Source organism: Copidosoma floridanum, unplaced genomic scaffold, assembly GCF_036245765.1.
Source record: "Copidosoma floridanum isolate Cflo_tuat_1 unplaced genomic scaffold, Cflo_Japanese_pri ptg000013l, whole genome shotgun sequence".
NCBI lineage: Eukaryota > Metazoa > Arthropoda > Insecta > Hymenoptera > Encyrtidae > Copidosoma > Copidosoma floridanum.
In genome coordinates, this window is record NW_028321890.1 from 15,812,089 (window position 1) to 15,837,773 (window position 25,685).

At 32.2% G+C, this 25,685-nt stretch overlaps 1 protein-coding gene across 1 annotated transcript; it reads left to right on the plus strand.

Moving 5' to 3' along the window:
• Positions 1-1,546: 1,546 nt before the first annotated feature.
• Zip99C (Zinc transporter Zip99C) lies at positions 1,547-25,332 on the plus strand. Its single transcript, XM_014352737.2, has 5 exons — positions 1,547-3,379; positions 16,531-16,644; positions 19,899-20,303; positions 21,880-22,209; positions 23,240-25,332. The coding sequence occupies exons 1-5, from the start codon at positions 3,130-3,132 to the stop codon at positions 23,413-23,415; spliced, it is 1,275 nt and encodes a 424-aa protein (XP_014208223.2). The 5' UTR covers positions 1,547-3,129; the 3' UTR covers positions 23,416-25,332.
• The last annotated feature ends 353 nt before the right edge of the window (positions 25,333-25,685 follow it).

Consider the following 25,685-nt stretch of genomic DNA (forward strand, 5'->3'; position numbering starts at 1 on the left):
TATCGGAAAAAAAATTATTTTATAGTATTTTTCAGATTTTTTCAACATAATACGCGTGAACTTATTTTAAAATTCTATGCTCGCAGCTTTGAAATAACGCAACTTCTACTATACTCTCATCATCAAACCAAAAACAACATTGTCGTCATTTATTATTGCAACCTCATTAGCAATCGCGAAAAAATACAATCACTTGGCATTTCTCACCGTACGCAAATAATCAGTATCAAAAATAATACAACAGAATATTTTAGTAACAATTTTGCCAATCCTAGACATCCGACGTCCTAATTCCTCGAATTGTTTACATTATCACCGATTGCATCACACGGTTGAATATGATATATTCCTCAGAAAAAATAATCTCATTGATTTAATTATTATTCGTTTTTTATAAAAAAAAATTAATAAATAAAAACTAATAATGACAATAAAGTCTTAAATAACATTCATTATTTATTATTATGTATAGTATGGTGTTAGTAAAACTTTACAATAGTTATTATCAATTAATTTTTTTTTATTGTCTAAGTTGCGTATATGGTTCAATCTGTCATTAAACAGCTACAATAAATAATTTTTATCAATTATTTTTTTTTACATTTAAACATGTCGTTAATAACGAATATAAGATGAATAATAACCAATAATATTAACAGTTATTAAATTTATTCTCAGTCTCGAACCTGGACTTTATTTATTTTTATCATCGGTTAATCATCTCTTATATCGTATTATATAGTTGTTCTCTAAGATAATTAACACTTAGATTTAAAATGGTTAAGAACACCAAACGATTGTCGTCGTGAGAGCGTCCATAATGAACTAAACCGGAATCCATTGTTCTAATTCACGGCTGCGTCTATTATTACATCACCAACTCTTCAATTCAGAGGAAATGCAATAGTGACACAGTCTCAGAGCCGCGAGTAAATTAATCAAATGTATGTATACATGTATGTAGGATCTATGTGGAAAATACTTTTCTAAAACGATAGTACGAATAAAAAGTCCAAGCGATCTTTATAAAACAATATTACCGATCGCAATAGCTATAGGTTCAGGCGACAACCGCGTGCACACCGCTGTCATGCACATAGTATATATTAAATAGGTACATACATTATACCCTTATCGATTGTGCTGCACGAGCACGCGCACATTTGTGCATGTAAATAAAGTATCTCATATTCGTATAACGTATAAATATTCATTTCCAAGAAACTCTTTCATTGAGCGTAAATATATGTGGAAAAAAATGGTCATCCCATCTGCCGATCTGCCCTAGTATATATTTTCCTCTTATACATGTGTAAAAAAAGGTACCTAACCTAACAACTACTTATATAGTTAATATATTCATTTAATGAATGTTTGTTTGGTGCTGCACATGATGCACATCCTCGCATTCCTCGCTCTACTGCGCGATGCACGCGCTGTATCATTTTCCCCTCCAAGTATCTCCCTCTTTTCCACTCCGCGCAGCAGCGGCAGAACCAAAGGTATATATAAAAGATCGCCGAGCGACCGTACAGTAGTGCGTACTTATAACTTCTTAGTTAGTCGTTGTCCGATCGGCCGAAGCCACAGTGTCGTATAGATATTTTATATTTTTGCGCCCACGTTGGTTTTATCTCATCGAGCAACGCTCTTTCAAGGCCAAGTCATCGTTGTTCGTAGCACGCAGTGTTTATTTGACTTTGTCAATGAAATTGCTGCGAGTCATCTCGGAGGATAACTAAGAAAGGGCATAACAAAATCCAGTGCGCGCGCAGAGGACCAGTCCAACTGCGTAGTTGCTCCCGCAGTGTCATACTTACGGTGTACCGAGATCGTCTGTTCCGTCAAAAGTGAGGTTAGGATTGTTCTCCGCAAGTTCACGGTGTTATCATTGGAACAACAACAACATCACCTGAGTCATTTCATCATTTTAGCCGCTAAGTAGGTACAATTGAATTCGCGTGTTTGAAGTGCGATATCGTTAAAGCGAAAGAGACAACGTAAAGCTCTCAGGACGCTCTGCTGGTAGTTCATACATACGCACTACACGTATACCTCGAGGTCGTACACATGAGGGTAGAAGGGCAGGCGGAAGGTAGTGGAAAAGTGGCCAACAGTACAACCGAGCCGACGACGAGATGAAATAATAAACGTTAGTGCCTCGTGCTCAATCAGTGGTTCGAAAGAGCTAGCTGTCGCCTATACCTACCTCTTGTCTGTCCTCATCGTCGTCGAAGACCCGAGGCGTCCGCACTCAGTCCTCAGTGTAGGCTAGTCGGTCGCAACGAGTCGTCGCACCCCGCGCACGTCTTCCTGACTGTTACTGTTCAGCAATCGACAATTGCAACGTGTTGTCATTCTCTTTTTGTTCGAATCATTGGAGTTCTCAGAAGTGCGGTTTGTTGCTTTGTTTTGGTTTTCTAGCAGAAAAACAAAGGAGTCCAGCACCCGACAGTACAAAAAGAAGAAAAATTTATTATTACAAAGTATTCCGTGACTCCTTTGTTGTTGTAATAGAGATTTTAAAAAACTAGGAGGAAAGAAAAGTGTCGTTAAAAATTGATGTTACAATAGAGGCAAATTAAAAAAAAAGTTACTCAAGACCGTCAATGAGTGACTATTACGCGCGTCGCGCAACAATCAGCTGATGTAAGGAAGATCATCGCCGCAACCGGCTCGACGCTGCTCTTGGAGCTCGATTGAATTTCACGAAAACGAGTGGCTGTATACAAAATATTGACAGCTAACAGGTGTAGCACAGGAAACGACGACGCTTGACAGATAAGCAAAGTAAATTTCCACGAAAGAAAAAAGAAATCAAATATAATAAAATACTTCGACCAATTCGTGATAATCCAACGAGAGAGAGAGTTTCAGAGAGCAGCCCCTGTAATCTAGAGATCGCAAAGGAGAGGGGACGAAGGAAGGAGGTAAAAGAAGAGCGAGAAAAAACAAAAGCGGCGAATTGCCGGCTATCGGGGTCCGACGGTCAAGCTTATCGCGTTGAAATAGGAAAGCAAAGTATACATTATTAACGATACCTGGCTTATCAGGGACAGAAGACACGCACGCGCGCGCGCGGTGCGTTTCCAAGGAATTTCGGGGCTCGGAACGCGACGTCGCTGTGATATGGCGTCGGCGTGCCTGAGTAACTGCACAACCGCGAGCGCGACTTCGATGATGGCAAGATCGGCCGGAAGCTACCTAGAGAGCGCCTGGACGGCGAGGGAGCTGTGGCAATCCTGGGACTCGGCTGGTCTCTACTTCGAGTACCATCCTTGGCTGTTCTCGATGCTCGGCAGTGTCATCGTCGGGTTGTCCGGTATCTTCCCCCTTCTCGTCATACGCATCGACGAGACTGACACCCTTAAGCAAGGAGGTACCGATTTTCATACTTTTCTTCGTCTATTACACTTCTTTTCCTTAGCAACTAGTGGTCATATTACGATTGTCATGGAAAACTGATTGTACATGTACTTTTTTTGCTCTCTCAAACGTTATCAAGAATAACCAGCAATCTGATAATTTAAATCTCGTGCTTGCGCGCGCTGATAAGCCGTGGTTCGACGCGATAAGTGATGAAGTGGTCAGTGAAAAGGAGAGGAAGGGGGAGATACGCTTTATATTACGTGCTTGTTCTTCTGAGATGCCGGGTCAAGCCTATTTTCGCCGAATGGCCTTTGTATTATTTGTGTTACAGTGCATCATTCAGGTGAAAAAACCTCGTCAAGACGAGATACACGTGGATATAAGTTGCAACCATATTTTTATTTTCTCATAACCCCGCCAAAAATACGACTTTGTCTCCTGTTTTTAGGGAGCAAAATGATACATTCCTCTCATGTAAAAAATATCGTGTACTGCTCGCAGAAAAAGTACTTCGACATTTTCTACAAGGTTGGCACCTCAAGTTTCCAATTTCCTCGCAGATGATAGTCAAAATACTTTTCCTAGTAAGCAGTAAATGCAATTTTTGTTGGAGAGGTTATGTTGCATTTTTCTCCCTGAAATCACGAGAAAAAGTCGTATTTTCGGTGAAAGAAAAGAAATTCCCAGGAGGAAATGCCGTAATTTTTTTCCCTTGGTGCGTAATATACTATTAAACCGCTGATAGACACATTGGGCCATGTTTTCTGTGAAATGTGGATAATATGGACGATAATTATTCCTGGAACTAAGAAACGTTCCTTGCAAAAAATTAAAATTGATTATAAAGTTAAAAACTTCGTGTGGATACGCTAATATAGGGTTTTATGTAGGTAAAAACTTAGTGCACTAAAAATTCCAATCTCTAGTTAACTTTGTATCAGTGAACATTGTTACACGATTTAGATATATTATACTGATAATGTATCAATACTTTCGTTTCATGGACATTTAATTTGATAACTGTCAATTGATAGCACAAAAAAATTTCCCTTAACTTTTATGAAGTACTACGTATAGAATTAATACTTGATCAATTAAAAATTTAGCATAGTAATAACGTGGAACTCTGAAACAGTTATTTTTCAGGATGAAATCATGAAAAGTTTGAATAATCAAAGTTAGCATTGATAAAAAAAGTACGTGAATTCAAGTACGCTCATTATTTAAGAATTAACCTGGATTAAATATATTAAAAACGCATCCATTTGATTAAACAAAATCAGATGAAAAATAATAAGCGAAAAAAACTGTTGATATTTAATATACAAAAAAAAGTATACATCTGTTATTTAAAAAAAAATTAAAAACCACCTCAATAAATCATGGTTATTTAAAAATGTACATGAAACAAAACTGAACAATCCTAAAAATGTCGTTACTATATCACGAAATCAAATCAAAACTATCAAGCAGCTCATTCATCATTTGTATACTTCATTAAAATATAAATACATGTCAGTAGTTGCAATATGTTGTGTTGTAATTCATCAGTACATTATTTTTTTCTATCAATGATCTAATGCATTGAATTACTCGCCTTGAGTATAACCTCAAAGTAGGAAATAGAAGATCTCTCGGGAGACTTTTGAGAAAAAGCATTTTGCAACACTGTTTGCAATGAATTACCTTTTAAATGTAATTTTTTTGTAAAGAAAAGATTCGTTTCATTTATAATCCAATCCTAATTCTATACTTTATTTAGTGAACATTGCGGCAGAAATTTTACCGGTAACAGTCGTTAAATGAACTAGACTTTATGGTAGTAATTACAAAAGCTGTCAGTACAACGTCACTACAGCCTTACTTACGCACTATATTCTTACTATACTAAAGTCATGTAGTATTAATTATTACCAGAGGTTTTAGACTTCACTAGATTTATTATCCATGTGTATACCCAATGAAAGAGTCTTGAACTTGTATATAACAATATAAATACAGCATAAAACCACTTGGGAAGTGAAAAATGGTAATACGTAGCTTTTGACTCAGTTCTGGTAAATATATATTAAGATGTACAAATGCATACGAATTTTGCCACCTGTTATTTACCTAAGTGGATGATATCGGTTTATAAGTAGCTTTATAACGAAATTTATGTGCTCACAAACGATTTGAACGTATTCACTTCGTACTTTTACATCAGTCACTTCGTAGTTTGGCGGTAGTGAAGCGTCATTTTTCAAAATATGAGTTGAAACTGTTGGGAGTAAAGAGAAATGAATTGTCAATTTTATCGAGCAAAAATCGAATCCAATAAAATCAGTGAGCTGAGGTAGAAAAAAGTGCGATGTAGTGAAATCATTTTGATAGCCTTATACGACAGTGAATTACGCTTATAAGTTCTAAGAAATACTTTTGCAAGTATCACAAACTTCAGTTAAAAAAAAAAAAAAAAAAAAAAAAAAAAAAAAAAAAAAAAAAAAAAAAAAAAAAAAAAACATTAAAACTACCAATGCATAAAGATATAGATTATGTACTGATTGGTTATTTAAATAAAATAAATCAACTGCTGATAACTTGAGCGACAAATGTTGTAGCTGGAATCCAAAAGAAAAACTCTGAAAATGATGACGAACGATAGTATACTCATTACACTGTCCCAAGTTACACATACAATTGATTAAGTACAGATACAGACTCATAACTATCACTCACTGGAAAATACCTATTTCTTTCTAGCATCTGACTCGCACAAATGAAATTTGAAATGATTACAATTACTTGATATTTTACATTATCTAGACAGTAAATTTATCAATACAAAATAAAATTTTATTCATCGAAGAAAGCAACAAGTGATTTTTCGTTATACTTTTCATGCTTAAACATTATCTTTTGAACATTCAATACTACACATTGTTGGAAATAAGAATTTATTAGATATACGAAACCTTCCTTTTTATTCTTATGTTTTTCAAACAAAATTCATCCATTTAATAGTTCTTTTGTTATTTAAGAATGATCGTCTTATTTATGTGATGTTGCTATAAGAATTAATAAAAAATTATTTAAGTAACCTATGTGCTACATTAGGAAAATTGTTTAATCAAACTCGAAACGTTACAAGTTACGAAGCATAATAAGATGTTTATAAATGTAACCGCATGTGTATCATGTTATTAACTCTTGCTGGTATAAGTTTGAAAGGTTGTACAACGCGCGATAACAATAGTGACCCCGATGTCCAAGTCAACTGTATAGTATATTCATCATATATAGGGTATTCATCAGTCTAGTGTGATTATCAAACAAATTGAAAGTATAGTCTCACAATTATCGAGTATAGCAAAGGTATATTGTAAATTAACAACAATACTTTTACTTCAAATATCTTTTCGAAACATAAGTCAAGTGTACCCATCAAAACTTTATAAGCTCATTGTTCTTTTCTTATTAGTTGACTAAAACAAGACACCATTAATATTATCAAAAGTTCATCCTTTCAGCAAAGCAAATTCATTTCAAAGAACCGCGTGTACACAGTCACGAAAGTTTGCTTTCGCTGCCATTTTTAAAAAGCTACTCCAAAAGGGTACATGATAGCGTGTTTTTTCTTTTCTTTTTTTTCCAACACTGCTGATATTTTTTTTTCCTTTAACAATCGCAACGTCCGCACTTGGCGTCTTTGCATGTGCATAACGTACTATCCCATTGTTTTCGCGCTCATTGTTTTATCACCGCACAATCGAGCTTGGCCGGCTCTCGAATTACGCCGTTGATGACGATCGCAGAAAATAAATCGTGATTGATCAATGTACCTTATTATCACGTGCATCGCCAACAACATACACCTACACTTATGCAACGCTTAAAATAAGTTTTTTTTTGTTTTTTTTTTTAAGTCTAGTCTTTTTTAATTGCGCGCCAAAGACCGTTATGAAGAACGTTTTTTTCTTTTTATACATATATTATATTCTGTACACTTCACAAACATTCGTCTTTCCGAGTAATCCAAAATGGATGTGGAATTTTTTTCTGCGCTCTATAACTATAAAGTTACTGCTGACGTCTCACCTCTCACCTCGTGGTCTTACTGATTGATGACGGAACTTCGTATGAAACATAGTTAAGGTTTATTAAGTTATCTAGCGACAACTATCACCAAGTACATACCCAATTAACGTTTCGCTTGAAAAAAAATTTAATTCCAATACGTTCGTTTCATTGAAATTTTTTTAATAGATAACAAAATGTTTCATAATCAACTTCCTAAAAAACTAATACTTTTTGGTTTATCCTATAACCAAACAAATTTCCTATTCATTTTTTTTTTAAACAATATGTTCAGTAAGCAAAAAACATTTTTTTACATGCCTAAGCTAATAACGTTAACAAAAGAGCCGTCGAAAGTCATAAATTACATTTTAGAAGAGAGTTCAACGTGCCTGATTAATAAATCATGGGCCAATCACATAGCATGTAACTTTTTCAACAAAAATGTCCTTAAAAATACATAACATCAATAATAACCCTTCATCCTCTGTTTTGTATGTAATTTTATAAATCGAAATTTAATATCGATCATTGAGAAACATTTACGCATTTTAAAGGAATTACTCAACCCATTTCAATACAAAAAGAACCTTCTTTTGCTTTGTATGAAAAATTATCATTTATTCAATACATACTCGTAAAAACGAAGTGTGAACTCGGTAAGACAAAAATATACTTCTGCGACTAAATCGAACGTTCGAGAAAGGGTGTACTTACACATACTTATAACCTGCCGCCGTGGCCCCCCGCATCAGTATATGTATAGTGATGTGTTGTGCCTGTATAGTTGCAGCTATACGACGATGTCACTAGCAGCACTGCGAGGCTACTTATGTTATGGTCCTTGAATGAAGATTGTATAGTTGCATGTTGTCGATGAATCGATCATTACACGGCTCCATCCTATAGACGGTTGCATTGGTGTAAGAGTATTGATTGGAAAAATGAAAGGGGAAATCCGCTGCAGGTAGATCTCTCGACACCAAAGATCGAACCTCTTTGGTGTAGAAACTACAGTAGAGTTGTCGCGATGGGAGAGAACGAGTAAAACATTTTCGTTTGATCTGCTTGCATTTGACTAAAACAGGCTTTTAAGGAGGTTGACTACCTGTAGAAGGGAGTGCAAGAGAGAGGTCCGACTTTGTACCTTTTTAGGTTAGAAACGCGTGCGCATGTCCCGTAATTTAATATTGAGTTTGATTTACGCTCCAGATTATTCATTAATAATTATTTTTAAAAGGACCTAATCGAAGTGATTGTTTTACATATTAAAAAGGCAGATGTTAATTTACTGTTGACTACAGTTTTGTCCAAATAACTCCTACGTGAAGGAAAGAAAGTTAAGAAAAATTTTATTTTTGAGTTAAAAAGTAGCTAATTAAAATTTTCCCATTAAATAAATAATTATAATTTGGCTGTGGTATTTTCATTCTTTGTGTGATTGGTTGATACAGATCTCGTGACTTGTTTGACGAGTATTTAAGAAAATCGCTCGATTTTAATTGTAGTAACATTGATAAGATAAGTTCACAGAATTAAAATGATCTATAGTAACATTATTCTATTTGTCCGTCCTTTTAAAAATTAAACTAAAAAGTCCGTTCTTTTAAAGTGAAAAAATGATGAAACTAAAAAATTGCATGAAATTATAAAGTAAATGTGAAATTGATTTAGATGTATATTATTATGTTTTGTAATTTTATTCCGTTCCTGATACATGGTGCATACGTTTTTAATGAGAAAAGAATTGGTAAATCATTTTTTAGTAATTAACGAGTATGAATCATGAAATAAAATGTTTTTCAAGTGTGATAACCAAGCTCTTATTAAAAATCGATATCACGTGATAATGATGTCAGATCTTTTGAATATTTAAAAGTTCATTGCCTTACAGTGTTGCTACATAAAATTTTGAACCAGGACGTCATTGTACTATATTTTAGTGCGGTTTACTGTAACCTCAAGTGGATAATAAGATTTGTTCGTTTGCACACTTGTATAAATCGAGCCAAGAAACTGACATCGTACCACGTGATATTGGTTTGAATAAGACTTGAAATTTTAATTAAATATTATACATGTTTTACACCATATAAAAACATACGTCTTCTATTTTTGTTCAGTGCATCATTTACTATCGAAAAAACATTAGCTTAGAAAATATGCAAGTTCTTTATAAAGAGAACAAACTTTAACATTAGTAAAAATTATGTACACGGATATCAGTCAAGGTGACACCGTTTTTCCGCCATTTGCGTACAATTTTTACATCTGTACATATAATATATATTTATATGGGTATAATTTTAGCATGTTAATTATGGAAAAAGGGTGTCACCCTGATTGAAACTCGTGTTCATAATTTTTCCTTCATATTATATGACATTGCGAGAAAAATGAGCCCCATCTCGAAAGTGTGCCTAAAAAAAAAATTTTACTTAAAAATCGGGGACGAAAACAGGATATTTTGTGTGGATTTTCTCATAGAAGTGATTGCAATGATAACAAAAGGAATTAGTCCATTTTAAATTAAAACTACCTATCACCATTTTTAATGCTCTTGTAGAAACTTTTAAAGACATTAAAATAGATATCTGAGGTACATTACTCATTGCTGCTGTAGGCAATTACTGTAGGCAATTAATTTATTTTAACTATTTAAGATAATGCTCGGACACACTCACACTTCCCAAGTCCAGGTCGTAATCTGGCATTCGATATATATAGATGTATTTTTCGTAGCTTGAGAGAGCCCAAAACAGAGTTGAAAACGTTTTGGGAATATGTTTATAGAATATTTAAGAACTTTGGCAACATCAAAATTGTTGGTTTTTCATATTGTTTTTCATAGATGAGAATAACTATTTTTGCATTTTTTCGAACTTAATAATTAATATTTCAGAAAGTATTAACTTTAGAGAAAAGTTGTAAGAGATGCCTTTTGTTCATAGTCCAAAGATCCTAAAAAAAAATTTCCGGGACAAAATAAACAATTTACAAAATTTGCTTAAAAAAAATTGTTTGATTAATTTTAGACTAACTTTTAGACCTGGCAACATGCAAATTCGATTCGATTTTAAATATTTTTTCCTATGAAATCCAGATTGCGACCCGGACTAAGTCGAAATGGTGCCTACACACTTTGCATTAGAATGTACACTTACCTACACAGTTATGTTTGTCCTTTCGGTTATAGTCCGCCTTATCGCCCGAAAGGACAGATGTAACTGTATGTAAGTGTACATACCGCTTCGAACGTCCCCACAAAATATTGGGGGTGAATTGCGTCCCGGTCAACATGTAACGCACCCAATACCAAAATATATTTGACCTTTATACTGTCAACATAAATCAAAAATTGTAAAAGTGTTACTTATACTTTGGTGTAAACTGAATAAAATCTTCTTCTACTGGCATTTCGACTGAAAACAATGCAGTTTCAGTGGTACTAACGCCACAGTTGTGTGCTGCCTTGCTATTTTGGCAGAGAAAATTTAAGATTATTTTTTGCTATAAGAATATACTGTAGAAGTTATAACCATTTTTTGCACGTTAACGAATCACAAGATAAAAACTGTTATGATTGTAAAAGTTTTTTTAATTTCATCTTATCAAGTGTTATTTACGGTCAGCCCTCTCGATTTTTTTATTCCAGTATTTTTTAGATTGTACGACTTCTCGGACAGATCAGATTAGTCATCAACATTTTAAAATATCGGTAATCAAATATATTCCATACAAACTATTGTGCATGATGATTTTTTTCTGTCAAAGAAAATATAAGTATGCGGTGAAAAAAAAAAGTTTCATGTAAAAATAGTTTGGTTTGATTGAAGGCTTGTACGGTCATCGCGACGATGAACTATCAGAAACCTATCGTGGCAGTGCGGTGGCGTGTTTTCTGCAATAACATAATTATATCTCGCTTGAAAATACTCGTAACTTATAATCAGCTGATACAGCATTTATCTGCCTTCTCTTCTCGTTAACATCAGATTTTTTTGTAGGATCGCTTGAAAAAATGTTTTTAGTATCAACTTAAGTTACTTACTTGTGTTTTTTTTAACTACAAAAAGTACAATAAACTAATATCTGCCGCGATGTCGCTTGTGATTTCTTGTAACTGGTTAACTTTAAATTTAAAATTGTATTTAAATTTCAGGTTTAAAATCATAAAATACGACGCACATCTCTTAAGCATCAATCATTTGCGCGTATCCAATTATAAACTTGATGTACTTGACTGATTGTTACACGACCGTATTTTTAATCGAAATTGAAGTCTTTTAATATACTTAGTATCGAATAATTGGTACTTTTGTTTTGTTTTTATTGGTTGCAGTTTACTCTTACCACTAATGAATCATCTACTGTTAAATTAAAGTTAAAAATTGTTTATTTCTTCTCTTAGAAAGTACATATCTAGTATGGGGTAAACGACCCCATTATTATCAAGGGTCAAACGTCATAAATACATTAATAACTATGATGTTATAATTTATCTGTTGAGTTTCATACTTTAAGTTTTTTTTTTTTATTATTATTATGTAATAATAGGAATACCCTAAGAAATTTACAAAGTTTTAATTAGCATCTGCCTTCGCACATTCAAAATGTATAACTTTAGTTTCAATAATTAATTTATTGGCAGATTCAGTACAGTTAGTAATAGAAATAAAGTAATAATAAATAATCGATAATAATAGTGCAACATACATCATATATTATAACAAACTTTAGAAAAGCATCCAGACTTTTAAAAACAGGGCCATATGCCCTACGTATTGATAGAACTTCATATCAATCCTTGCCAAAAAGTTTTTTCGCGGCAAAATAAGGATCACAATGCAACACTACTATTAAGATACTCTGTAGATTTTCGAAAAGTCACTAGCTCTCACAACAATACACCAAATCCTGTGTCAACGGACTGAGCACACTCCGCACACATACCTACATATTGTGCGTAAGCGTTGCAGATACACATCTCTGCGGACGGTTCTCTCCGTCATTTACGTCAATCAAGCACGAGGTCAACCGAAGAGAGCATCGGCGCGGTACGTTGTACATAATATATTTGTATGCAGCGGGAAAACGAGGAAGCTTTGTGCTTCCCCTGCAACACCGCTGGTATACAAAATGAGCAACACAATGTTGTGACTCCGCCTCGATCGATCTGCCGATCAAGCGCTTGTTTCACTTTTGAATCTCGAATCGAGAGCGACTCTTTTTTTATTGTCCAACTTGCGTTCGAACTTGGCAGATGGACAGCTCAAAGTTCAAGCTTGCGTCTTCAGCTGACAAAGTGGCGCGGGGCCATTTTTCCTTCGTCTTTTCCTCTCTCGCTCTCTCTCTCCGTCGAGTTGCTCAAGTCGGTTATTAATTGCGCGATGGAAAAACCGCAACAAGGAAGCTGTGTTTACTTACTTGCCTCTCTTTTGCGCAGCTTCTGTACTCGCTCTTAATTTTGCGCTCTTGACGTAACTGCTATTCTTCCTGGAATGTTGTCTTTGATGTCAAGCCTTTACTCGTTTTTTTTTAATTTTTCGGTGCTTTATCAATAAATTGATTGCAAAAATACGCGCGTCTGTATTCTGAATTATTGTATTAACTTTTCTTTATTTTGAACGGTTATATATATAATTTTTTCTTTTTAGCTTGTGCCAAAAGAGAAAAATAAATCAAAATAAAATTGCTGGAAAACCACAAACAAGAGAATTTCTTCTTCTCTTTGTTCAGTAATTTTTATCGTTTTGCATAAGCATTTAAAATTCCTTGGACAATTTTATATTTCTTTAAGCGAACAAAAAAAAATAAAAGCGCAATTTTGTACTCCTTCTTTAAAAACACAACTATGGTATTTTAAGAATGATTTCATTTGTACAACAAAACAAATGATTCACTCGGCTGCAAATAGTACGCTTTCTTTGTGAAATACCACCGAGACAAGCCATTTTGAGCGAATAATTAAATAAGCTGTGACTTTTTTTTTCTACACAAAAATTGCAATTAATATTCATTCATGAATTTTCATCAATTCACTGAAAGAAAGAGAAAAAAAATTACAGTGTTGGAATGGTAATCTGGTGCTATTCTGCCGTCTAGGGACTTTTTACTTTGGCCAACCCAATTTTTACCATTCCAGACAGTAATATCTATTGTACAAACAGTAAAAATCACTATATACTTGCAACAAAAACTACTGTTCTAAACACTTAAAATAATTGTTCAAATAGTAAAAAGTCTCTAGACGACCGAACAGTACCAGATGACCATTCCAACATAGTAATTTTTATTATTTTTTTCTCTCAGTGTTTATAATACTCTATATACGCAGTTGCGTGAAAAGACATCCTCTTGAATTGCGCAGCAGCTATTGACACCCGGGTTCTGTACTCGACAACATAATTACCATCCGAGCGAAAGCGAGCGCAGTGCACAAAAAGAGAAAGGATGTGTTCTCCCAGCAACGATAAAAGACTCGCTGTATCGGCGATGCAGCTATGCACGCCCGCGATGATTCATCTGGCTCGCATATTTTTGTACAATGTATATAATACAATGGGACGCGCAATAATCATAATAATGAATCGTCTCGTGCTCCATTTGATATAATCATGCGTATAGGCGCATGGATATTAATTCGCTTTCCTCAAACTTGCGATAAAAAAAAAAGCCTTAACGATAACGTTTCGGAGAATCATTACAATACAGCTCTGCTTGTGCATCGTATATTGCGCTTCTGAATAAAAAAAAATGTCGATAAGCACTTACATGAGTAGCATGAATTTTTAATCTGCGAACGTGGTGAGGAATACAAGAGATAGAGCACGATATGCAAGGCAATTCTTTTTTTTTTGCAATTTTATTTGTGTACAGATACGTCGCATATCCGTAAGTGATACATAAAACATGTGCTGACGCTTTTTTGCTCATTTATATATGATACTTTTGATGTTGACACTTTTTTAATATGAATTTGCAAAGTTGGCAAGCCTTTGAAAACTACTTTGACTTTCAGCTACTTTGACTTATAGTCTATTGTAAATGACATTACAAATGTATGCATATGACCGAGTGTTTTAGGTCAATTAAGTATGTTTTGACCTTACGAATTTATTTATATTGAACAGAAAGACTTTAAGTATGAAATTATAATAAACACACTCACGAATTTTATTTTATAGCTAAACTAATACTGTCTAAAATAGTTTATAATGGTTGTTACATTTTTTTCCGTTTCAAGTTCTATTTTCTTTTTCATATGACATTATATGAATTACTTATACGTATTTCTACTTAATTTGGTACGTAGTTTATCATAGCTTTTTTCCACATCACATACTTATCCTCGTACTTATCGTAGTTCATATTTTCTTGTTCTTTTTTTGATTGTCTTTTTACACTCTTGTTCAAAGTTGTATGGCAATATTTGCATGGAGATAGAAGTGTGTGTACAACGCATAAAATAAATATTTGATGTATTTATCTTGAAGATCGTTATCGTTACTAAATATAATTTATTATTTTATTGGTCACAGTCTATACTTTTCAATACATTAAAAATATAAAAAGGATTTTTTTATCGCACTTCTATCTATTATTTATTTTGTACTCAATCAAGCAAGGTACATTCTTTTCTTTGAATTAAAATAACATTGATCCAACAACTCCTCAGGAGAGAAGATTAAAAATTTCTGATTCAGATAAAACTTAGAAATGTGTTTCCTTCTGTCGAAAAATGAAAAAGACTTTAGAATTTGTTTTAAATAAAACACTTTATTGTTCTAAAAACTAGTCTTACCATCATTAAAATAATCATACATGCATTTAATACGTGCATGATCATAGATATGAAAAAGCTCTAGCTAGATGGAAATAGTTTTTTTGGTAATACAAAGCTATTATTATAAAGTTTTAGAAGTCGGAATCAAGTTCAGAATCTATGTGAAACACGTACTTCTAATGTAAATCTTTTTTGTTTCCTGCTATTACATATCCATCAATTTTTCATGAAAACTCCGATTACGTATAAATTTAGTTTCACCTCTACGTAAGAGTTTGTAGCTTTTATCCACACATAGTTAGGAGGATCTAATATTTCTCGTATCTTAAATAAAAATCTTGAAGATTACGTACACAAATATATAGGCACATATACTAATATACAATTTTATTTACTCTTACCCAAAATTCCACTACTCAAAGTTCATAATTCAAGTTTTAATATGATTCTTATATAGCCTTAGTTCCATGAAATAAATACTATTGGTAACTGCCTGTGGCTGATAACAAATATAACTATTACCTTAAGATTACACTTTTTGGTGTAAAGACAAATGTTTTTTTAATCTTTTACAAATTTTTTGGAAAATAAGACTTTTTAAACAATATCTTTGATTTTTTTATCAATTAATTCACTAAGAATTTTGTAAATCTTAAATACTCGAATATTCTGGCTTAAAGCTTTATTAACGATTTTTATGTCTGAAAAAAATTTGTCGGAATTAAAATCTTACCAGTCACAGAATAACCACTAGTACATCCATAATAATACAAAAAGAGATCAAGGACTGCATCTTCGTTTGCACAGTGTAAACAGCGATAAAAAATATTTTTTTCTGTTTGATCAAACATTTTTTACATTCAATATAATGGAATTAATTTATAGCGAATGACGAAAATATCAAGTTTTATTAGCTCATGCTTCATCACTGCTATAAAGAAAATAGTTCTAAAATAAATTGACTAATTGTAAGTCATTATTAGTTGAAATATGTAGTTTTAATCTAAGTGGATCAATATTCTTTGAAAAATTTAAACTTAAAACAAGTAAAAATATTGCATAAGCTATGTTAAATTTGTTTATAATCCTTGACCATTAACGCCTGATGGTCTTATCATAAGCATCTCTGCTTCTAGGGACTTTGTTTGAGGAGTTGATAAGATTAATTTGGATTACAGAAAGTTCAACTTAATTTTATCAGGTTCGTTTTCGTCTTGTGTGTTGTTTACATAAAATATTTTTTCAATCTGTTAACATTTGAAAATAAATTTCCCGTTTGTATCAATGATATATTTTATGAAGCTTTGTTTACATTACAGCTGGTTCAAAAACGTTGAAACTTCTACTGAGCTTTGCTGTTGGAGGCTTGTTAGGCGATGTTTTTCTTCATATCTTACCGGAAGCTTGGGCGAATCACATCGAAGCCAACAATGGTAAGCATTCATCATTGTTCTATTATTTCATTTGACACAGAGCATATAATAAAACATTGTGGTAATAGTACACGAAAAATTCTTTTACTACGGTTTTATTAAAACTTTGAGAATATTTTCTTCTATCATCTATGTGTAGTTAAAAATTTTAAAAGTCCCAGTGAGACGGTATTCAGAATTTTTTGTTAAAAGTTTGACCTTTTAATATGGTAAGGTATAGGGAAAGCTTCTGATTAAGTTATATTTTTACTAGTACATCAAAAATATTTTTACAGTTTGCATCAAAAACTAATACTTTATTAAATATATCTTTGTGAACGTAGACATTGCATACAAAATAGCTTAATCGTTTTTTACACAATAATTAATCGAAGTTAAATCGATCACGATAAAATAGTATAGCAACCGTAAATTTTAGAAAAAAAGGGCATTATTAATTACTTCGTGAAAAATATTTATCAAAGCTGCATAAATAAGTTGAAAAAAAATACCTCAAGTAGGTATTCTCTTGCAACAGTGACTCACAATGTAAGCACTTTTAGGCATTATTCAAATACTTTAAGAGTTCGAATCGTACTCTTTAAAAAATGTTAAAAAATTATATGGCGTACGAAAAAAATTATTTTAATTTTGACATTTTGCGACTCACAAATCGTAAATTATGAGTATCGTTACTTTTAATCTTGCTTTTAATAGTACAGTAGGTAGACAGCCTCAGGTAAAATTATATTTGTTAGTAAAAGCTGAGAAGAATTTTTTGTTCATTTTTGAAATAAAATGAACCATAATTTTTGTCTTGTATAAACAAATTTATATTTTTATCTGGTTGAATTATTTTTTCATATATAATAATATAATATGTGTAATAATTATATCACATCAAAAATTATGCCAAACTTTACTATTCATAATCTTTTATTGTCAAAGAAATATTTTTTAAGTTATGAGTAATTTGACAAAGCATCCTCTCAGAGATTTACAAATAGCTTTTTTAAGACGCTGTTGTTTACGACTTTTGTGTAACGTTAAGACTTTAAATGATAAAACTCGTGCGTACGGAATAAACTAGATAAAATGTACTTTTTGAGCCTTGAGTTAAATTTGATACTAAAATAAAAAATAAAAAACAATTTAAAAAAAAAAAATCGTAAACGGTACGATAAAATAGCTAAAAACGTTTTCTAATAAGTAGAAACCCCTCACAAATTTTTTTGTCAAAAAGTTAGAAGAATTACTTAAACAAAGATAATCTAAGAGTAAAAAAAAAAAAATCAATTAAAAACAACGTCCAATGGTGGTACTGTCAAATTTTGAATTTATTAAAAAACAAAACGACGTTTCGGCCGTTTGGACAACGTCCCGGCCCTCATCAGGTACAAAAATCTATGAGTAATGAAATTCTTTGCAATACAAATTTAAGTAAAATATAATAAACGCAAATTAAGTTACATGTATAACATACCTCTGACTCTTACGAAAGGGATGTAAAATCGTAATGTAGTCAGAGTTTCAAGCTAAGTTGCTTTTATACCCTGCACATACACAATAATATATATATAAATCAAAAAAAATAACACAGTACTAACTAATTGGTACCAAAAACCCACACACTCAGGCCGATACTTGAATTTTCTTTCCCACCATCCAATACAACATAAAATAGGTATCATTTACACACTTGTAGACTTTTCTATTAAATTAGCAGACACACAATTTCATAATTATAATTTAAAATTGATTAATAAATTTTTATTAGCTAACAACTATCCTCAAAGATTTATTGACAAATTTGTGAATAAAAGATTAAATACCTTGAAAAACATGAATATGATTGACAACAACAACAGAAATAAAAATAATTATAAATTAATCTTATCATTACCGTATATTCCCCACTTGCATAGTCATATTAAATACTATTGTAAGAAGCTTCACATTGGTCTTATATACAGTTTAAACAATAAATTAAAATCGATCTTTTCACTTGGAAAAGATGTAACTGAGCCACTCGATAAAAAAAATGTTGTTTACCACATACCATGTGCGAATTGCAACCGCTGTTATGTTGGTCAAACATCGAGAGCTGTAAAGTTAAGAATGACAGAACACAAAAGAGACATCGAGAAAAAAAAGAATACATCGGTACTATCACAACACAGCATTGAATTCACACATAATTTTAATTTTGATAATATTAAAATTTTAGACATAGAACAAAATTACAAAAAGCGCCTTTTTTCCGAAATGCTAAATATACATTACTTTAATAATAATATTAACAGACAACAAGATACAGAAAAATTGAAAGATTGTTATAGGTCTCTCGTTATGTCAATTAAGAAAGGTGACTAACTTTATATACATGATTCGAGGACCCCTTTCATTTATAGTATTAAGAAAACATGAACTGTTTATGTGCGTCTCAAGGAACTGCTTGCGATTCTTATTCGATTGTATTACGTGCGTGTACTATGTCATTTGTGTATGTGCAGGGTATAAAAGCAACTTAGCTTGAAACTCTGACTACATTACGATTTTACATCCCTTTCGTAAGAGTCAGAGGTATGTTATACATGTAACTTAATTTGCGTTTATTATATTTTACTTAAATTTGTATTGCAAAGAATTTTATTACTCATAGATTTTTGTACCTGATGAGGGCCGGGACGTTGTCCAAACGGCCGAAACGTCGTTTTGTTTTTTAATAAATTCAAAATTTGACAGTACCACCATTGGACGTTGTTTTTAATTATTTACCAACTGTCATTGGACGTTTTATTTAAATAAAAAAAAATCAAGTTTAGTTCACAAAATATTCATAAATTTTCTTATATCCTGAAAAGCTTAGAGAAAAAAAAAATCACTATTTTCAGGTGTTTTTTAAAATCTTATACGGTTGTGTAATCATAAGTATGCACTTGCTTCTCGATGCAGTTCTATGTCTTGCGTTATACACAATTGTACTATACTAGTGTTATCATAAATAACATAGAATTTAACGTAGCTCTTTGTTCAACGATTTTCTTCAGAAATAATATTTTTAGCCAACTATAAAAATTATGGAAAATTGTGTAGTCTAATATTAGTGATCCAAGCGTTTGGATTTAACGGGCAAAAATAGCTCAAAGGTGACATAATTGGGAGTAAAAATAAACGTGGTTATTTTTACTGTCAGAGCACCTGCACAACCAGTTTATATGGGTTTTATTGCCAGCCGAGCTACACCAACAAAAACTTTTTAATTTTTCTTGCAGAGCAAATCAACGGCAGGGTCCACAATCACGCGACCATGGGCTGCGGTCTTTGGGTGCTCATGGGTTTTCTGGTCTTCGTCATCGCTGAGATGATCTTCAGCGGGCCGGAAAAAAAGGATATCGAGACTCCCACGGAAAATAAAAACGAAAAGAAGCTCGTCGACACGCTCGAGAACAACAACTATGAGCGCGTCGAGGTCTTTAAGAATGGCTTTGCTAACAATGTTGTGCAAAAAACCAATGGTGCGATTTGCAATGAAGCTGAGATAGAACGAGCCACCAAATGTTTGCGGAAGTTGTCCAATGGTTTTGTCAACGGTCACGTGAACGGAATCGTCCAATCCAACGGTGTTAAACCTACGAGCAATGGTTTTTGTGCCCTCAAGGATTCAGCCGAATTTTATGGTAGGCAGCAATAAATTTCGCTAAAATTATTGACCATTTTTTAGTGTGTATCAATAAGATGTCATGAATGTTTTATTATAAACAACAACGAGATTATGAGCTTTATTTGCATGGCTAAGGATTAGTTTATTTTAATGTTTGCTTGGGAAACGATGATATAATATCTCGTAAATTCTTGATCGACACATAAGCCAGATAATAATTTTACAAATTAATAAAAATAGTTTGACTCGGTAAAAAATTATTAGCTATTATTTGACCTATGAATTACAGCTATATTTACAGTTATCATCAGCTACAATAATAGCTATAATTGACCATAAAGTAGCTTTAATCATGTACAAATAATAACTATAAAAAGTAGCTATTCACAGCTATGAATTTTATGTGAATTTTAAACAATAAAATTTATCTAACACTCTTTTTATCAGGTATATTAGCCCTTAGTAGATGCTATAATCCGTATAATAATACCAAAATTCGGGAGTTCAAGGATTTTTTAACAATAAACAAAAAAAAGTAAACTGTGAAATTCTTTTCTTTATTATTATTATTATTATTTTTCTAAACTACGTGAACCCCCCAGTTTTAGTGTTATTTTATGGATAATAGCACCTTCCATGGCTAATGTATCTGACAAAAAAAAAGATTATTAAATAAATTTTTTTGTTTAAAATTTGCACAAAATTTATAGCTGTAAACAACTACTTTTTATATTTATTATTTGTACATGATTATAGCTACTTTGCAGTCAATCATAACTATTATTGTAGCTGGTTGTAGCTGTTAAGGTGGTTCTTCACCTAACCCATTTACTTAAACTTACAGGGAAACTTGGAGGGATTGTTATTAAAGTTATAAGGCATCTTCTCTTAAAATTTCAAGTCCCTTTATCAGGCAAATTTTTGAAAACAAGTCAGTCAAAAAATGCACGTTTAACATGTATTCTTATGTAGGTTACTTTTGCATACTACGATATCATGTAATATCTCGTAAAGTAGACTTAAGATCGTAATAGAAAAAGTTTTTAGTGAAAGAAGAACTTTTCAACTTTCTAATAATATAACAAAAGTATGGGCTAATCAGGAAAATAGTATACGATATTTAATCGTAAACGTAATCAGTTATCGATCATGCAGAAATCGGCGGCAACATCTGCTTGAGTAGGAGCGTACATGCCATTTTCAGAACCTTGCGTCAAAAAAAATTTTTTTCATAACTCTTACTCTGACTTTATTAGCATGTTTATTTGTATGTAAATGCAATGATATTATAGTCAAGTGCCAGTACAACATATGTTATGTTGCAAATAATACGCTAATCGAAAATTAGAAAACCACAGGGTCCCGTGTCGCTTTGATACGGCACCATCGTGAAGAACCACCTTAATATAGCTGTATTATATACGTGAAATAATAGCTAATAATTTTTTATTGAGGAGGCTTGAAAAATCTAAAATATTTTGTCCGTGCGAGCGCCAACTTTGCAAGTCTAGAACCCTCCTTTCACCAAAACAAAAAAACCTCTTCATCATTAATACATTTAATTAAATACCTAATTTTCATAATTTATACAGATAAACAGATATACGAGCACAAGCTTGACAATGAACAAACTAAAGATCGGCCAAAACATATCGCCGGCTATCTAAATTTGATGGCTAATTGCGTGGACAACTTCACCCACGGTCTCGCCGTTGGTGGCTCGTTTTTGGTTTCATTTCGCATAGGTGCCCTGACCACCTTTGCTATCCTCATCCATGAGATACCTCATGAAATTGGTGACTTTGCCATCCTCCTTAGAAGTGGATTCAGTAGGTGGGACGCAGCTAAAGCACAGCTGCTTACTGCCACTGGTGGCATGTGCGGTGCTTTTGTTGCGGTTATATTCTCCGGCGATGAAGTTGGTAAGAATCAAATCTGTAACTTATTTGCGATATCATCACAATTTTCATTGCTAAATCGCAACTTCTGTCCAAGACTGAGATCAAGTCGATTTGGCCTTGCAATTTATTTGAGTCAATTTTTTATCAATCTTTATTAACCGACTTAAATGGACCTTAATAACAAAAGATCTCAGTCATACAACATATTTCTTTTTTATATTTAAAAATAATTCAAGTGGAATCGCCAACAAATTGAGCATACGATATTGTGTTTGAAAAACTAGAGACAAATAAAGCTTTAGTATTATTGCAGAATTTTGTTTGATTAAAGAGGACAAAGCTTCCCCAATTTGATCATACGCGCAAAATCATGAAATAATTGACATATTTAAGTTTTATGATTTTTAATTAAATAACATATATAATAAACGACAAATTCTAAAGATGATTCCATGTATAAATAGTAACAAAATTGAACATAACCTATCTTAACTGTACATATTATGGTACCGAACTTCAACGAATAATCAAAATGATTCTAATGAACAAATAAACGTTGTAACCATTTCTGTTTAATACAATAATGTTATAAAAGTGTACAAACTAATTGTTTTGAAACTGAATACTAAAATTATGTTTTTAAAAAGTTTCATAAGTAGGAACATAATTATGGTTCGAAGCAATAGGTGTAATGTTTTCGTAGTTATGTACATTTTGATCTTGTAACACTTTTATAAAAGAAGGTAATTCAACAATTAAGAATTAATTTAAAAATTAGAATAATAATAATAAGTTCATAATGCACTGGCATAAATTAAAACCATTAAAGCTCACAATTAAGAGAAAAAAATGAAATAAGCAAGTGTGATAAAATTTTTAATCATAAATAAAGGACATTTACCTTAATCACTTGAAAATTGTATGGTTATTAATTAAAAATAATAAATGTAATCAGCTAAAAAATTCAATTATAGCTAAAATTCATAAAAGTTATCATTTCCTTTTTTTTTGCGTAAAAATAATCAAGAACATTTTTTTTTCCATGTTTTAGAGTCAAAAACAAGTTGGATTCTTCCCTTCACGGCAGGCAGTTTTCTTCACATAGGGTTGGTCTCGGTTCTACCAGAACTGTTGAGTGAAACTAATCCGTGGGAGTCTCTGAAGCAGTTTGGAGCTTTGCTCATGGGTATCGTGGTAATGGCGTTTATGACAGTTATTTGTGAATAAATCAGAAAAGCGAGATTAACCCCGTGCATTCAATTCATCATGTTGAGATTCGCCCGATATTGTTGAACCAAAGTGGCGAGGTTATGAAAGAAAATTTTTGTTATCAAACAAGAGTACGCAAAGCGTTGAATACTTTGTAATATATCTTTACGGTTTAACCTCGCAATTTTATTGTACACGTATAAATAGTGAAGGGCGTGTATGCTTCGACCCTTTCCATATGAATATATTTACAATATTTTTTTTATCGATGAAAATTAATCGAGTGACAAATATGTATACTTTTTTCTTTTATTTTGACAAAAGTGTTTCTTCCCTTGTTATTAATGAAAAAAACAAAAAAAAAAAACAAAAAAAAAAACAAAAAAAAAAAAAATACGAAAGTTTTAAAAGTGTAAATACAATTGTAAGTTTCGAACAGATGCTGTAGCTTACTGCAACTGAGCAGGGAGGGGACTATTTTCTACTTGACTCCAAAAATATGAGAAGAAAAGAGAATATTTCTCGGAGTAACTTTATTTTTTTACGCATAAATGTTTAACCCACATGCAATTCAATCGTTAAGATTGCACAGCTTCCTTTTCAGAAGCTTAATAAAATTCGATCGTAAAAAAAATGGTCGAGTCTAAATCAGTATTGATTAACATACTGTCATTCGAACATACGTATGAATTATGATATTGAAGATTATTACACAGAACGTTGGAGTTCTTGACTATACGAAATACATAGTTTCAAAAGAGTTGAATTTTAGGTTTGTCACGTTCTTTGGCCGAAATTAAATTTGCTGGACAAACCATATCCAAGTATTTATAATTTTTTTTTTTTAAACTTCATTTCTGCGTAAATCAAGAGACCAAAAAACTCTAGGCTTGAATCTTAAGAGAATGTGAGAAGGTGAGGTTATGTTCCGGTTTTTTTTTTTTGTTTTTTTTTCCAAAACTAAGAATAGAGCGCTCTTCTATGGTTATCTTATTTTGCAAAATTCATCAAGCCACGTTGAGAAGAAAAATTAGGCACCGAAAAAATGACTTTTGCTTGACATAATCTCTCTTTTCCACTTCCTCTTGTTTTAAAGCAGTATATTTTTCGGCACACTTTACGGAAAAAAAAAAATTCCCTTGTCAGAAATAACTAAAAACTAAGTTCAAAAAGCTGGGAAAATTTTCATCAGATGAACATGTCATCAAATTTAACTAAAAGATATTAACGGAAACGTAAACTTTTTTGTCTTTATGAACTTGATTTCGTATGGTTGCTTATACATGCAAACATTTTTAAAACGCGTGCACACATTTACACATACCTAAAAATGTAGTTTAATCAAGAACTCCGATATTTCTTTCATCAATATTTATTCTGTACGAAAAATTAATCAATTTAATCGAAGCTTGTCATTTCTAGCTCGTGATTCTATCACAACCTGAGTGAAAAATGTATGGAACTGATTTTTTATTAAAGTTTCTAGGACTGTTTTAAATGAGATTGTAGGGTTATTAAGTTCTTGGCATTGAAAAAAATTGTTAGTTATTAACAATTTTTTAAATAGTTGATTTATCGACTTAAGAAGAAAAATTACATTGTTTACATTAATTATTATAATTCTTACTTTATTTTATTATATTCAACGAGCCCATAACGTTTGTTTGAATGAACATCAAAATATTTATGATGAGAAAATTGTTATCGAAAAAAAAAAAAAAAAAAAAAAAATGGTGGCTCCAAAGTCACAGCAGACAAAATATACCATACTCTTATTGCGAGAAGAGTATATATTTATATTCTCTGGTCACAACTCATTTAACTGATCCTTGTACTTAAAAAAGGGGACAAGGTTATGTTTTGCAGTAAGAAAGAACAAACCGTGTTAATTATGACTGATACATTTTGTAAATAAACTACAATATTCTAAACATCTTCCGATTTTTATTATTTCATTTTTCTTTCCTCAATTAACGCATACAAATTTAATTTTGTGTGAATATGTCAGTATCTACATCGGAAAAAAGGTTTTTTCATTCCTTTATAGTCAAGATAATTATATTTCACTAGTTCTTAAAATCAGTTTTTTAGGTATAAGGGTACGTCGCATGAATCTCATTCGTCAGAAAGCGCGACCGTGCCTTAGTGAAAATGGCGACGTTCACGCGTAACAGTATACTTATACTTCATTCCTTCATATCTCCAAAATTCAGCGACTTCGACGTTTAGTGTCAAAAGTAAGTAGCAAATCTTACGACAATACATTTTTTCAATTATTTTTATTAATT

Coding starts and splice junctions, on each gene's coding strand:
- Zip99C (XM_014352737.2), top strand. CDS start 3,130: ATGGCGTCGGCGTGCCTGAGTAACTGCACAACCGCGAGCGCGACTTCG. Junction 16,645..19,898: donor TCACATCGAAGCCAACAATG/GTAAGCATTCAT, acceptor TTTTTCTTGCAG/AGCAAATCAACGGCAGGGTC. Junction 22,210..23,239: donor ATTCTCCGGCGATGAAGTTG/GTAAGAATCAAA, acceptor TCCATGTTTTAG/AGTCAAAAACAAGTTGGATT.